Source organism: Plectropomus leopardus, chromosome 10 (assembly GCF_008729295.1).
Source record: "Plectropomus leopardus isolate mb chromosome 10, YSFRI_Pleo_2.0, whole genome shotgun sequence".
In the NCBI taxonomy this organism is placed as follows: Eukaryota; Metazoa; Chordata; class Actinopteri; order Perciformes; family Serranidae; genus Plectropomus; species Plectropomus leopardus.
The window spans coordinates 32,083,975-32,098,835 of record NC_056472.1 but is presented as its reverse complement, the minus strand read 5'-3'; the positions used below and the strand labels follow the sequence as shown (position 1 = coordinate 32,098,835).

The 14,861-nt window shown below is 39.3% G+C and overlaps 1 protein-coding gene across 1 annotated transcript in view; it reads right to left on the bottom strand.

Annotated features, from left to right (window-relative positions):
* Positions 1-554: 554 nt before the first annotated feature.
* The window catches only part of ankrd44 (ankyrin repeat domain 44), a 34,264-nt gene continuing 19,957 nt past the window's right edge, over positions 555-14,861 (bottom strand). Inside the window, exons 10-27 of the mRNA XM_042494454.1 lie at positions 14,706-14,820; positions 14,526-14,608; positions 11,227-11,290; positions 10,469-10,537; positions 9,933-10,073; positions 8,898-8,963; positions 8,021-8,132; positions 7,634-7,705; positions 7,019-7,220; positions 5,984-6,071; positions 5,770-5,887; positions 4,799-5,021; positions 3,926-4,013; positions 2,523-2,606; positions 2,067-2,212; positions 1,743-1,825; positions 1,238-1,320; positions 555-1,025 (exon numbers count right to left, since the gene is read on the bottom strand). Coding sequence (XP_042350388.1) covers positions 800-1,025; positions 1,238-1,320; positions 1,743-1,825; positions 2,067-2,212; positions 2,523-2,606; positions 3,926-4,013; positions 4,799-5,021; positions 5,770-5,887; positions 5,984-6,071; positions 7,019-7,220; positions 7,634-7,705; positions 8,021-8,132; positions 8,898-8,963; positions 9,933-10,073; positions 10,469-10,537; positions 11,227-11,290; positions 14,526-14,608; positions 14,706-14,820 — 2,063 coding nt within the window. The 3' untranslated portion in view covers positions 555-799. The remainder of the gene's footprint in view (positions 1,026-1,237; positions 1,321-1,742; positions 1,826-2,066; positions 2,213-2,522; positions 2,607-3,925; positions 4,014-4,798; positions 5,022-5,769; positions 5,888-5,983; positions 6,072-7,018; positions 7,221-7,633; positions 7,706-8,020; positions 8,133-8,897; positions 8,964-9,932; positions 10,074-10,468; positions 10,538-11,226; positions 11,291-14,525; positions 14,609-14,705; positions 14,821-14,861) is intronic.

Genomic DNA, 14,861 nt, shown 5'->3' with positions numbered 1-14,861 from the left:
CTTGGCACCAAAATGGGTTGTAGATCTGGTCAACCTGTCATTATGAGTGTTCTGTATTATGAATGGGGGAGGTGCTGAACCATGAAGGAAATGACATATTGAGCATTTTCCCAGTTTAGGCGACCATACTTAGGTAGCATATTGTAATGATGAAAGGTATTTGGTTTAATATCTAAAAGTTTAACTTGATTGTAAATAGATTTTATGTGATTCAGGGTTGTATCATTGGTAAAAAAAACAAACTGGTAAACAAATTGGTATAGTATTCGTAATATAGTATAATATTCCATTAAAAAAAACATTAAATAAGTTATAGGATAGTATGCCATTAAAAAGAAGAAGTAGATGCATAGCACGGAAATTAAAAAAAAAATGTAAATAAATGTCAGATTTCAGTATGCCATGAAAATCATACTATAGTATGACATAAAAATATATATATTATAATGTCATAAAAAAAATGTAAAACAAAACTTTATAGTATAACATGGTATAAAAAGCGTGAAAATGTCATTGAAAAGTATACCATGAAAAAAATAATATGGTGTGCCATTAAAAAACATTTTTTTAAAAAGGTCATAGTGTGGTATGCTATAAAAAAAAACATCAAATAACTAATTTGCAAAAGCCTGCAAACATACAGTCTGCATCCTAATGCTAAATCAGGGGAGTGCTGATATGGTTGCTAATATGTAAAAATGCCAAAAACATTGTTTTTTTTTAAAAATATACGTGTATAAACATGTTTAAATTCAATGATATTCCACAAACTGACCAGTGGGAACCTTGTTTTAAAGACTCATTTGCGGCGCACATGTAAAGAAGCATATAAAAAACATCCATCAGTCGATGCAGATCGAAGGAAAACATTCATGCTGACCAACGACGACTGCATGCAGCGGCTACAAAGTGTTTGGAGGGGAGAGGTCCTACCGTTCTCATCCACCGTCTGCACGTTGGCTCCTCTGGTCAGCAGCTCCTGGACCGCTTTCTTCAGACCGCTACGAGCCGCCAGGTGGAGAGGACTGACAGACAGACCAACAGGTTCTGTATTTATTAACAAAGACTTCGTCCGAGTGACCCAAACAACATTTACATTTACTTTGCGCTCTACAAACAGTTTGTACAGAGAAACATCTAAAATACCATCATGTATTTTTGACATGGACCATTTGCATCTCATCACAGTGAAATTAAAAACTTCTTTCGTCATGTAACAGTGGTGCCGCATACTCACGTTTGCAGTGCTGCATTTGTGGCATTTACGAGCGCCGCGTCAGAAAGTTTCTCCAGGATCAACATCACGCAGTCCTCTTTTCCCTGGACAGAGGAAATCATGTTAGAGACAAAACATTCATCATTATCATTATTAATATTATCATTATGTCAGAATTTTATTCAGTGATTTATGTGCACACTCACACACACACTTATGACCACAGGCCATTACTTAAGTGAAAACAAAATTAAATAAAAACATGATGAAAAATAAAATGCATCCATTAATACTTGCTGGTATCTTTTTTATGATTTTTTAAAAAAATTTATCTATGCGAGTAAAAAGAACAACTGTGCCGTGTGACTGAAACTGCTTGTTCGGATGATATATACATATCAAATCACATGAACACACACACACACACATGCACAGGGACTGCACTTTGTAGCGTTTAACCCTCATAAATTTTTTAAGACACTTTACTTAAATAAGATGGGGTTGGCGCCCTCGTGTGGAGACTTACGTTGCTGCAGGCTAGGTGCAGGGCGGTGTTTCCGTCTTTGTCCGTCAGACTGAGGTTTGCACCGGCGCTGCTCAGCAGCACCTCTGAACACACACAGAGAAGCATAAAGTTAGTTCATCCATGTCTTATGTAGTGTTCTCGTAAAGCGTCCTTGGGTCCCATGAAAGGTGCTATATAGATCCAAGCTATTATTATTATTATTATTATTATTATTATTATTATTATTATTATCATTATTATTAGAAACATTCAAAGTAAACAATACAGGTCTAAAGAGAAAACACGCTGCAGCGCTGAAGCCGTGAGTTAAAAAAAAGTCGGTACCGAGGGCTCCCACTCTGCCCTTCTCAGCCGCCATCATCAGTGCATTGCGACCTGATTGGTCCACAGCATCGACAGGTGCATCGTGGGACAGGATCAGCTGGACGCAGTCGACGTGACCCGAGAACGCTGCAGCGTGAAGAGGAGTCCTGCAGGACAGAGGGAGAGGAGAGGAGAGGAGGTAGTTTTACTCAAGTAAAAGTACCAATTTCACACTGATAATATTCCGCTACAAGTAAAAGTACTGCATTTTAAACCTAACTTAATAAAATTGTAATTGTAAATTGAGTAATTGTAAAAGTACTTACTGTACAGTTAATTTAAGCTTTTAGACAAATGTAGTAAAAGGTGCAATATTTGCCTCTGAGATGTAGTGGAGTGAAGCATTATTAAATGGGAACACTAAAGTATTTGTAAAGTACTTAAGTAAATATACTCAGTTACACACACGCGTCTTACCTGTCCTTGGCGTCTTTGCAGCCGGCGATGTCGGAGCCCATCGCCTCCAGCAGCAGAGAAGCACACGACTCGTGATTGTTCACTCTGTTAGTTTAAACACAGATTTCACTCATCGTCAGAAAACTTTTTACAGTGTTTGAACTGTTAACTCTGATGCTGCAGCTTCAAGGAAATTCATACGAAATTTAACAATGGTACGATCTAAAATCTGAATATTTCTATCAATTCTAAAAAAGGGCAGAAAACTAATAAAAATACATTTAAAAAGAGCGCTCCATCTTTTCAATTCCATTTTTCTTTTTACTTTATAAACTGTCATTCCTTGTCGGATACATGCAGAAAGAAACCTTTTTGATAAAACAAATACTCAATAAAGTGATCAACAGAGAATAATTTGCATTTTTGACATTCAAGAAGTCTTTTGTCAGGCAAACAAATCCAAATATTTGCTGATCAATGTGAAACGTTGCTCTGTTTTCTGTTTTCTCTGTAATCAGTTTGATTTAAACCTCCCCACCTCTGCTCGAAATTCTTTACAAAACTGAATCTTATTTTAAATTTAAATTATTTTTATTTACCTGTCAAACTATCTACCCAATTAAAAAATACTCAATTGTATTTTATTTTACATCTTAATCGTCCTAATCTATCCATCAAATTACTTTCCTTTTTGGGTTAGGGTTAGGGTTAGGGTTAGAAACTTTAAAGGCTTTTTTATAACTTTTATAAAAGTAAAGCCTTTTCTTTTTCTTTGTTTCTGTAACTGACTCAATGTCACTGTAAATGAGGGTCGACCCTCAGTGTAAATAAAGGTTTAATATTTGAAAAAAAGACTGAATGTTTTATATCACTGAACTGAATGAACATTAAAAAAAATTGAACTTCTTTGTTTTTCTCCCACAAAACAAATGAAAAATAATCATTACATGCGACATCTTTCCAATGAGTAAAAGTACAAATCTGCCTCGATCTATTTACTCTTTGAGAAGGTGACATTTTTCAGTGAATCAATAAATGACATAAATAATCAATACGGCATAGTACCGCAATGTTTTGTGTGCGAAAAATAACTGAAACATCACATAATAATTCTTAGTTATGTAATAAAATATTTAGCCTAGTAGATATAATATAATAATGAAATCAATCGCTTTTTCAGTCCACTAGATATTTTTTATGTGAGAAAATTTTCTCTAATTAGATAAAAACAGGTGTGAAAGTTTTCCTATGGGGACAAATTCTGCAGATAAAAATAATGTTAATTTATCGCAGTATATGTTATCTAAATACTTAGTTTATCATAAACATGAAACAAGCATTTAAGTCTTCAGTATCGTTATAATATCGTATTTTGGGGCTTCTGGTGATTTTCACCAATCAAATGAAAAGCATGTGAGACTCACACAGCACAGTGCAGAGGGGTGAACGGGTTCCCATCAATACAGCGACAACCTTTCTGCTCCAGCAGCACCTCCACACACCCCTCATGACCTGTACGCACACACACACACACACACACACACACACACACAGACACACACACACACACACATATGAAGAGTGTTGGAAAAAAAGGCTTCATAATAAAAACACTATTAGCAGTAATAAACAAACACAGAAGCACCAAATCAATTTAATCAGCTCATCGTTGAGTCCAGGTTCGTGTCAGATTCATGACGAGGTGGGAACATCTTTCTACAAGCCATAATATGTCGTTTTCAGACATGTTTAACAGGTCAAAATTAGACATTTTTCGACATACTATACTATGGCGTTTTCAGTCATTTTTCGACATGATAAATTTCGACGTTTTTTAGCCTGTTTCTCGACATTGGACTCCATGACGCATCTCTGCAAGCTATAATATGTCGTTTTCAGCCATTTTTATGACATCATTTTCGATATATGTGTAATATATTTATACTTTTGATACTTTCATACGTTTATTGCCAGAAAATTCCTTTTTTTGTTAAAGATTTTTGGGGCTTTTTTTAATGCCTGAATTCGACAGCACAGTGAAAGTGTAAAAGGGGGAGAGAGCTGATGACGTGCAGCAAAGAGGGCCAGAATCGAACCCGCAGCCACTGCGGCGAGGACACAGCCTCTGTACATGGGGTGTCTGCTCCATCCGCTGAGCCACCAGGCGCCACAGAAAATGACTTTTGATACTTAAGTACAGTTAATCCGAAATGGGAATCACAAGGTTTCGGTGGCTGAATTCCGGTTGTTTCTGTGAATTGCAGCGATCAGATGTGTGTATCTGTGTGAACACTAACCGTAGTAGCAGGCCCAGTGCAGCGGCGTGTACCCGCTGTGGTCTCTCAGCGGGGGGAGGGACGGCGGCTCCGAGCAGGCGATGCTCAGCAGCTCGCTCAGCCACGAGGCGTGACCTCTGGCGGCGGCCAGGTGGATGGCGGTGCGACCTCGGGAGTCGCCGAGCAAAACGGAGGCTTCCTGCTCCAGCAGACACTGGATACACTCCTCCTGACCACACAGCAGCTGGAGACAGAGGACGGAGGACTTTAGATCAAAGTACTACTCAAAATACTACTGGTTTCTGCGTGCCCTTTACGTTATAATTAACCATTTTTATAAAGTCTAACACGCCTGAAGGTCCATTTCTGATTCACATTTCTGTCTACGAATATAAGAGAGAAATTACATTTGGAAAAACATTCCTTTTAGTGCATCTATGAATACTAATACTGATACTGATTATAATAATAATAATAATAATGATTCAAATAATAAGAGTTTATTTAAAGTCAACTTTACTTAACTTTAACTTCCTCCTTTTTCTGTTAATATTAATGTAAAAAATAGTACATATTCAGTTAGTATAGGTTAGTATAGGTTAGTATAGGTTTAAATTAATAAGGGAGCTGGATTGACTGTATTTATAGTGTTTTAAATGTTGCAACAGGAAGCAGGGCACAGAAACACGGTGCAGTAAACTAATGAACACAAGTGCAAACAAACGTATCACATAAATCATGTGAACCAGGTAAGTAGATATTTACAGTTAAAAAATCTTAAATCTAAATAAACTGTAACAAATAAATGTAGTGATAATGGAAAATATGTCACAGATAGTTTCAGTGGGATTCAGATTGATTGTAATTTCTAATTTGAATAAATTCAGATTCATGAGAGGTTCAGGTTGTCGACAATTTTAATTTGGATTTACTGTCATAAATGTTCTGCTGTCACACTTCAGCCTCCACAGAGGAAGAACATTAATGCTCACCCCGAGGTGCAGCGCAGTCAGACCCTGGTTACTCGCCACATTCACATTGGCTTCCCGCTCCAGCAGCAGCGAAACGGCGTCCACGTGACCTCCCGCCACCGCCAGCATCAGAGGAGTCCTGCAGGCGAAGACGAGGCAGAGGAGGCGGAAACTGAGACAGAAACTGGAGCAGGTAAAGAAACCTGAATGAGTTAAAAAAATGAGATCCACTCACTGTCCCTGAGAGTCGGCGGCATCTACGAGGTCTGCACTGTCCGATTCATCCAGCAGGAGGCGCACACACGTCGTGTGACCGTTCATCACTGGAGGACGCCGCAGAGGAGGAGACAGCAAGAGAAGAACAAAACAGAGTGACAGAAATGTTTATTAATAGTCATCTGGATCAGATGGTGAGGACGCCTGCGTCACAGCTGCAGAAAGTGTTAAAATAAGAACCGCAGTCCTTAAAAGAGAGAGAAGTTTCTTTTCTCATACACTGAGAGGAGCAGACGTAACTTATGTGAACAGACAAGATGTAAACAGTAAAGCACATTAAGATCCATCATTATTACCCGGCTTGTCTCTAATGAGGTGTCACTGTCACAATGTGTCCTTCCACATGTATTTACGTCTAACTCCTGTGTAAGATCCCTCAGTTTAAATATGCATCAGCATGTTACGTGCCTGTACTCTGTGCAGGCTGTGATTATTAGTCCCTCCCCCCTTTGGGACTTTGGGTATTTCGATGTGCTCCTAACACTTAGCTGCAGGTTTTTGCAGAGCATGACAATTCGACATGAATATTCATTTACTGTAAATTAGATTTTCTGGAGTTTGTATCACTGAGACCTATTTTTTATACTTTTTGCAGGGAATGTATTGTAGTCATTTTTTATTTTATGTTTCTGTTTTTGGGGCACGCCTTTTATTCATTTTGTGGTGAAACTGAAGGCAAATTTTAACATTTATGGTCAAAATGTCCCTATTTTGTTGATGTTATCTTGTCTTATTATCTATGGACCTCTCTACATGCTGAGTCCTTAATAGTTTTGAATTGAACTGGATTGAATAAAGTTTTCGTAAATTTGTAAAATATCACTGTATGTTGCTGCATAAAGATTTCATTGAATGGAAACCATGAAAAGCAGCCCAGATCAAAAGTAGACAAGCGTCCACATACTTTTGTCCACATCCAGCTGCAAGAGTTGATGCCAGATGTTAGCGATGAAAGACAGAAACAGGAAGAGAAGAAACTGCAAACTGAACCCACCTGCCAGGTGGACAGGGCTGCGCCCGTACTGGGTGTCGGTGGTGCGCGGCGACGCCCCCTGGCTGAGGAGGGTGTGAACACACTCGGCGTGGCCTCGCAGGGCGGCCAGAGCCAGGGGGGTCCTCCCCGCCTCGTCCCCCTGGTCCACCTCCCTCTCCCCCTGCAGCAGCACCTCCAGAGCCTGAGCGTGGCCGTGGTACGCCTGCAGAGACACGAGGACGCTTATAAAAAATCTTCTTTACATAAAGGTAAAGGGAAGGTTTTACATTAATGTGACTATTTAAAGTCTTGTAAAAGTGTATATTTATATAAAGTAGTACTCAATAAACGTACACGTATATCTACTAACAAAAAAGTAAAATGCTAACATTTGATATGGAGCCTTGTGTTCAGAAATAGAAAATATAATGACTGAGAAACTAAACCTCTAAACCCTCAGATTCATTGTTCCTTATTTTGATGATCTTACATGAAATATTGGATTCATTTGCTCACTCAGCAATTACAAAGCACAATTTTTCTTTATTCAGTTCAGTCAGTCAGTTGTCAGTTGTGCTACCAAAAAATACACTCATAAATACAGTATCATGTCATGTAAGAGAGACAGAGACTCACAGCGAGGTGCAGCGGACTCCTCGCGTTCGGGGTTTCGGGGTCGTCTTGGTGACTGTCGTCTCTGTCCAACAGCTGCAGGTCACAACAACCACACAAGGACATGAAAATACTGATACTCATACACAATATTCACTTTATTCTATGCATCAAACTCAGGTGGCTCTTGAGATTTTCATGGATTTATTAACTTGAAGCATTTTGACACAAATCAGAGTCGACAGTGAAACAAGAGACACCAGGACCTGGAACGTCTTTGCGTGATGAGCAGAGAAAATATGATCAGCCAGCAGATGGAGAAAACGCCTCGAGTCAAAATACAACAATTTCCTCCTTCTGTGTGTGTGTGTGTGTGTGTGTGTGTGTGTGTGTGTGTGTGTGCGTGCTGACCAGCTCCAGACAGTGCCTGTGTCCGTAGGCTGCAGCGTAGTGGACGGGACTGTAGCCCTGTTTGTCCTTCAGAGAGGCCGTCGCTCCGCTCTGCAGCAGAAACTCTAAACATCTGGAACACAAACATTTCAACAACATGTAACCCTGAACCAGACACGGACACACCACGCTCCATCTAAATACACCTTGATATTCCACAAACAAAACTACACAGGCGTGTCGTAATGTATGACATATGCATGAACACAGCCAAAATGATCAAAAACTGCACCAGACAGTCCCTAAAAGTTAACAGTCTGAGCCTTTCAGTGACAAAAACAAACACTTTCAGAAATCTGACGGTGCAAACAATCCCCGAGTGGTTACACTGCGGACTGCTCTGTCGCTGTCGGCTGCACTCCTCCCACTTAAATACTGGACAAAATATTTGTTTATTTATTTATGTATTTAAAAGGGACACAGCGTATTAATGAACATCAGCATAAAATACAAATGTAAATACGCCATAGTCAGCAGGACTGCTAATTTACATGCATAGTCCCTTTGACGGTAACAGACAACAGAAATACAGAACAAAATAAAAAAGAAAGACAAAAGAAAACACAACAATAATTCATACAGAGGACAAAAGTGCAGAAACAGTAGCGATGTAATCTGTATGGCACAAAGTGCAAGATGCAAGGGGCCTAACCTCTGTGCAAAGTGCAAAATGTAACACAGGTTGGCTGTGTGCACGTATCACTACTCACTTTGACAAAAAAACTTGGAAAAAATAGGACCAAGGCCTAAAAAAGGTTTTAATATAGTCTCTTATATAGCTGCTTGAATGTGGTGTGGAAATGGTCAAACTGTCACATGTTTGTCGGAGTGGACTTACAGCGCTGCCTCCTTCTCTCTCTCTGCCTGAACTCCTTCACTTTCCGGCTCCAGAGCAACTCTGCGCCTGTAGAGGAGGAGACAACAGGACGGAGGGACGGAGAGACGGAGGGACAGAGGGGTGAGATAAAAGAGGACAAATCATCATCACACTCAAACAACGGCTTCTTTGAAAATCTGTCCTACTGCTGGCAACAAGTGAGTGGATAACTTCTGGCTGTGCAGCTGAGCGGTAAACTGAGGTGCTGCCAATCCTGCAGGCCGAGCATGACTATCGCCGCCTCACTATCACCTCCAGGTTACCATGGAAACAGAGAAGGTGTGGACCGCCAGGTTTCTATATGCAGAAACAGTAGACAGCTACACAGATTCTCAGTGCAACACCAGAGAAGCGAGTGTGAAGAGGTTTTCAGATTCTCCTCCTCCTCTCCTCCCGATTTAGAAATAATTCTCCTTCGAATTTCTGAACAACAAATACAGAATAGAGCGGTGAAGAGATGACGAATTTTTGTAGGCCAACCCGGAAGTTTGCATCGCACTGGTTCCCTCATCGAAAACCTTATGGGATTATTGAATGGTATTTTTCGATTATCGCCAAAAATACGCTCTGTGACGAACAGGAGTTTATGATACTTGCACGTTTTGTTCAGTGTGGTAATCTTCACTGATGAACGCCACTTTTGTGTGTTTTGAAGCGTAAATGAAATCGCCTAACCCTAACCCTAACTACATCGTGGTGAAACGACTTAAATGCCACCACTCTGAATCGTTCAAATTCTGATTCGATTTAGCGCAAACAATCAAAAAAGCCGCTTGTTAAAAATCGCAGAAAACCCTAAAAGAGGACATATTTTATGTTGCAGAACAAAACATCTGAATATCTTTAGCCTGAGTTAACCACAGACCGAAAACCCATTAAAAAAAACAGAGACTTTGAGACGCAGGAACTGGAAGTGCGAAAATGCGAAACAGATTTTTGCGTTTTCTGAGTCATTACTTCACCACTCTATAGAGGAGTCTCTCTGCTCCCCCTCACCTCCTGTCCAGGTCCGAGGCAGCCGCATAGTGCAGGGCAGAGCGCCCCCACTGGTCGGTGGCGTTGATGGCGGTGCCGCAAGCAACCAGAGTCTCCAGACACTGATAATGACGGCTGGCTGCGGCGTAGTGGAGCGGAGTTCTGGGAAAAAGAAGCAAAACACGAACATATTCAGACGGCGACATCACCCAGCGGTTTGGTGACTAATGTTGACGTAAAATAAAACAAAATGACAAATCCCAAGTCAAAAGCCCAGAATGACACCCAGAAATAACACAAGTCATGTTTTTCTGCTCTGACGGCTGTGGGATCAAAAATGTCAGTTTGGATGGGTTTCAATGGAGCATTTTTTGACCTTATCAGTCTGAATGTAACTATTTAGTTTTTAGACTTATTGTAGGAGCTGAGCTGCAAACTCACTGATTTAGCAAAAATATACAATCTTGCCAAAATGAATGCCATATGCATGAACACATGCCAAAAATCTCTGGCTCTGGCTGATGTATCATTGTTAAACCTGGACGGTGTTTTCTTACCTGCCGCACTTATCCCTTCTGTTGTGGTCTCCACCACTGCTGAGGAGCAGCTTCACACACTCCACATTACTGCACACGGAGAGAGGAAGGCCGGTCAGACGGCATGCAATTTTAATTTCATATATATATATATATATATAAAAACAAAAACTAAACTCAACTAAAATACAGTAAAATAAAACAGAAAAAAATAAAAAATAATTCTAGATATTGAAAAAAAACCCAAACAGAATAATAAAAATTAAAAACTATACAAAAACAATGACAAGGCATATGGTACAGCAAGGATTAAAAAATAACCAAAATAAAGGTAAGAGATAAATAATTACCCAAAAACTTTTGTCGTAAAAATATAACCACAGTTTACAGAAAAACTTCCTACTGGCCGTATTGTGTGCGCTTAGTCTTTTATGTGCAATGACGAACATTTCAGGTGAGCTCACTTCTGGTATCACCTTAAAAAATGTGGTTTAGGAGCACCCACTAGCTAAATTGGTAGAGCGGGCGCCCCATGCAGGTTAGATTCTGACCTCGGCCCTTTGCTGCATTAAGCTATCATATCTCCAATAAATGCAAAAAACCCAAAATACTCTTAAAAACAATAATAATAAAGTGGTTTCGATCATCTGAATAAACTATTTACAACTGATTGTCTGACTGCTTATGTTTAAAATCACGTCCAGAGCTGTGAAAATTAGAGATGTATGTCTGTGTGTGTGTGTGTGTGTGTGTGTTGTGTGTGTGTGTGTGTGTCTCACCCTCCGGCAGCAGCAGCGTGCAGGCAGGTCCTCCCCAGACTGTCAGGAGTGTCGATCTGGAAGCCTGCAGACAGGACCGAGTCGTTACACATTATGCTAAACCTCCGACCTGAAGAGGGCAGCGCAGGGAGACGGAGGGAGGCCAGACAACACACAGCAGCAGCAGCAGCAGCAGCAGCCACCACAGAGAGAGAGGAGGAGGAGGTGGAGAGAAAGACAGGTGTAAGTGCGACAGGTGTGGGGAGTAGGTTAGGTGAGAGTGCATGATGCTGGACGTGCGTACAGGAAAACACAAACATCTATCAGCTACGTGTTACACAGAGAGCGAGGGCTGAGGACGGTGTGTGTTATATCAGAGGGAGAGAGGAATCTGAGAGAGAAAGTAGAAAAGCAGTTCAACAGTATCATCGCATAAAAGTTAAATTTAAAAAAGTCCTTTTTAGCTGCGAATTTAAGTAGTCGGGTTCGATATTTTAATTATTATTATTTTATTTTGTTTTATTTTATTTTATTATGTTTTTAAATTTCATTTTAATTTCTTTTTTTTATTTTATTGCTTTGTTTTTAACTCAGGTGTGCTTTTATTTTATGAATTTGTTGATTTATCCATTATTTTTATTTGTTTTACGTGTGTGCAATTAATTTAATTTAAACGAAAATGAGAATAAATTTAAATTTAAATTTATTCTCATTTTCGTATTAAATTAAATTGAAGAAATTCCTTTTTAGCTGCACATCCAAATAGTCTGTTTCGATGTGAACTATTACTCTACTTTTTTATTATTGGTTATATCTCAGGTGTGCTTTTATTCTTATGGATTTGTTGATGTATCCATTATTTTATTTATTTTACTTGTGTGCAATTACCTTTTATTGGTCTGTTTATCTTATTTTATTCTGTTTTTAGTCTATTGTTTTATTTATTTATTTATTTAAATTCATATTTTTTATTCTCTTTTAAGCCTGTGAAACCTGGATCGACATCGCTTTTCTTTTGTAAATAGCTTTCGCAAGAATTCAACATGGGCAAACTGGTTTGATTTCTTTCCAAAATGTATGAAAAAAGGCTATATATTTGTATTTTTATTAGTTTATTCTACATTTGAACTATTTTTTATGAGGTTTTATTGTTTAAATGGTTTTGATTCAATTTCCTGGGCGGTTGCTGGCTTTGTTTTGTGCCTCACACTTTGAGCAGGACATTGTGCTTCTAGCTGAAATGAAATGTGCTGACGACAGCGTGCACCTCGTTTATTTGATAGTTTCAACATGGTTACGTGCTGAGTCATGAGAGTGACCAGAAGATCCTCCATACTTTGCATGTAAACAAAACATCCATTCAAACCTTCAACTCACATCTGATCCCTCAAAACAAAACAACAAAATCTACAAATCCTAAAAAAAAAAGTAGTTTTTGTCCGTCTCTTTGAATAAAAGTATCTAAAAATGAAAGAACTGTTACATCACAGTCACTCAAGAGCAAATACAAACAATAATGAATGTTGTCGTCTTGTGCCGTTACTTTTTTAATCCTTTATCGTCACAATTTGCCTAATGTTCACAGTTCTTCAGATGTGAAAGAGACTTTTGGCCCCTGAGTGCAACAGATACAAAAGCTCAGCACCTCTAACTCACTCACAACAGTCCTGACCAGACGCAGCACCGCAGCTGCACACGGCTCGAGCACATGGAAATGACTTCTTTGTTGTTCAATACGGCGACTCAGCAGAGCCTCATGAGGAGTTTCATCCTGCTGCAGGCCTCCTGACACAAGCGCCAGGGCCTTCCTCAAAATCCACAAAAGGCATTGTTGCTTTTCTCCTGCTTCACATTTGTTTACTGTTAATCTCTTCTGTATTGGAAAACCAACAAAATATCCAGGATGAGTGGAAAGACAAATTATTTCATAGCCAAAAGCAACGAGTAAATGATGAGTAGTGATGCTCTGAGAGGAGAAATCAACAGAATAGACTCTCTTCCAGGAGGAGAGCGGTCCCATCGGTGAGTAATTAGACTCAGTGAGGCCTCGTCTTGTTTCTGGAACATTGTGACTTGAATTTGGCCGGAGCTGAATACGTTTGCTTGTGGAGGAATTCGCCACCGGGAGCCAGAAAAACAACCAGGCCCAAAACTCCCTGAAAACTACACTCAAAGGTAATGTTAAGGCAAAGCTGACTCTGAATCAGCACACATCCACGTCGTTAGATTGATGATCCAAGTTCTCTCAGAAATACGAGCTGAATTATGTTTCTGAAAACTAGAATTACCATTTTAAGATTTTATATTAAAAGTGTGTGAGCATATATAAGATGAAAGTTGGAAAAGAAAACTTGCTGCATATCCACTATAATCTGCTAAAGTTGTAATATTAACTTAAGGATAAGCCTCAGCTGTCAGGGCTGTGATATCTTATCTAAAGATACATTTTTTTGTTCATTTGTTTGGAACCATACTACCGAATATTTGCTATGAAACCACTGAGAATATGCTCCATGATGAATGTAATAAAGCAAAAAAATACACACCACCTGTGACACACCAATGAAATAAAAATCTAATTTGCTATATGTGTAACACAAATTTGGTTATGTTTTTAGGGGAGTCTTCAAAGAGTCAAACATGGCTGTGAGACATCATGGGAATTGTAGTCCATTAGAGAGCTGAAGAAACACGCTGCACTGCACCTGAAGCTTTCCTTAATTTTATGCATTTTATATACTCTATTTTTAGCCTTTGTTTAAAAAAATATTATCGCAGTGGTTTTTATTTTCCATCTTATGTTTTGCATTCTGTCCTAATTCTATCCTAATTTTTATCTCATTTTTATTAGTATTGTCGAGTGGGTTTTATCCATGTGAAGATGCATTTTTTGTATTATTTTCTGATCTTATCTTATTTCTACATGCAGGTTTTATTATGTCTTTATGTCGTCGTTGTGTTTTTATGTGAAGCACTTGATGCATGTTATTTCGTGGTTGTAAAGCATGTTGAGCTGCATTTCTTGTATCAAAGATGCTATATAAAGTTTATTGTTATTATTATCATTATTACTGGCCTGGCGTGCATTCAACAGCGTTTTCATCTGTTTTTGCAGATTTGTGTACACGAGGATCATTCTTACAGTGTTATCATATGAACGTGTATTTTTTTTTTTTTTTTTTTTTTTTTTAAGCACAAAGGAAAGACTTTTCTGTTTGTAGTCGGGCCTTCCTCGTCTAAATGTGGCCTTAGTCTCATCACACTTGGTAAAGAAACTGAATGTACTTTCTCTGAGCTCAGCGTTGGCTTGTGTGTGCTACCTGAGGACAGCAGCTTCCTGCAGCAGTCAGAGTGAGCGTTCAAGGCAGCCAGGTGGAGAGGGAACATGTCGTGGACTCCTCGCCTTGGGAGAAAAATACAGAATCAAAATAACAGTCGCTTTTATCAGATACCACAGACTTTAATTTAACACAAATGTCTCAACAGGTGAACAAAGTTACCTCGTGCAGTCTGCTCCGCTGGTGATGAGCGTGTTGATGAGGAGTTCATGACCGTAGCGGGCAGCAATGTGAAGAGGGGTGTTGCCGTCTTTGTCCACACTGTCGATCTCCCCGCCTGAAACACAACGTGAATTCGTTTTTAGGACGAAAAATGCA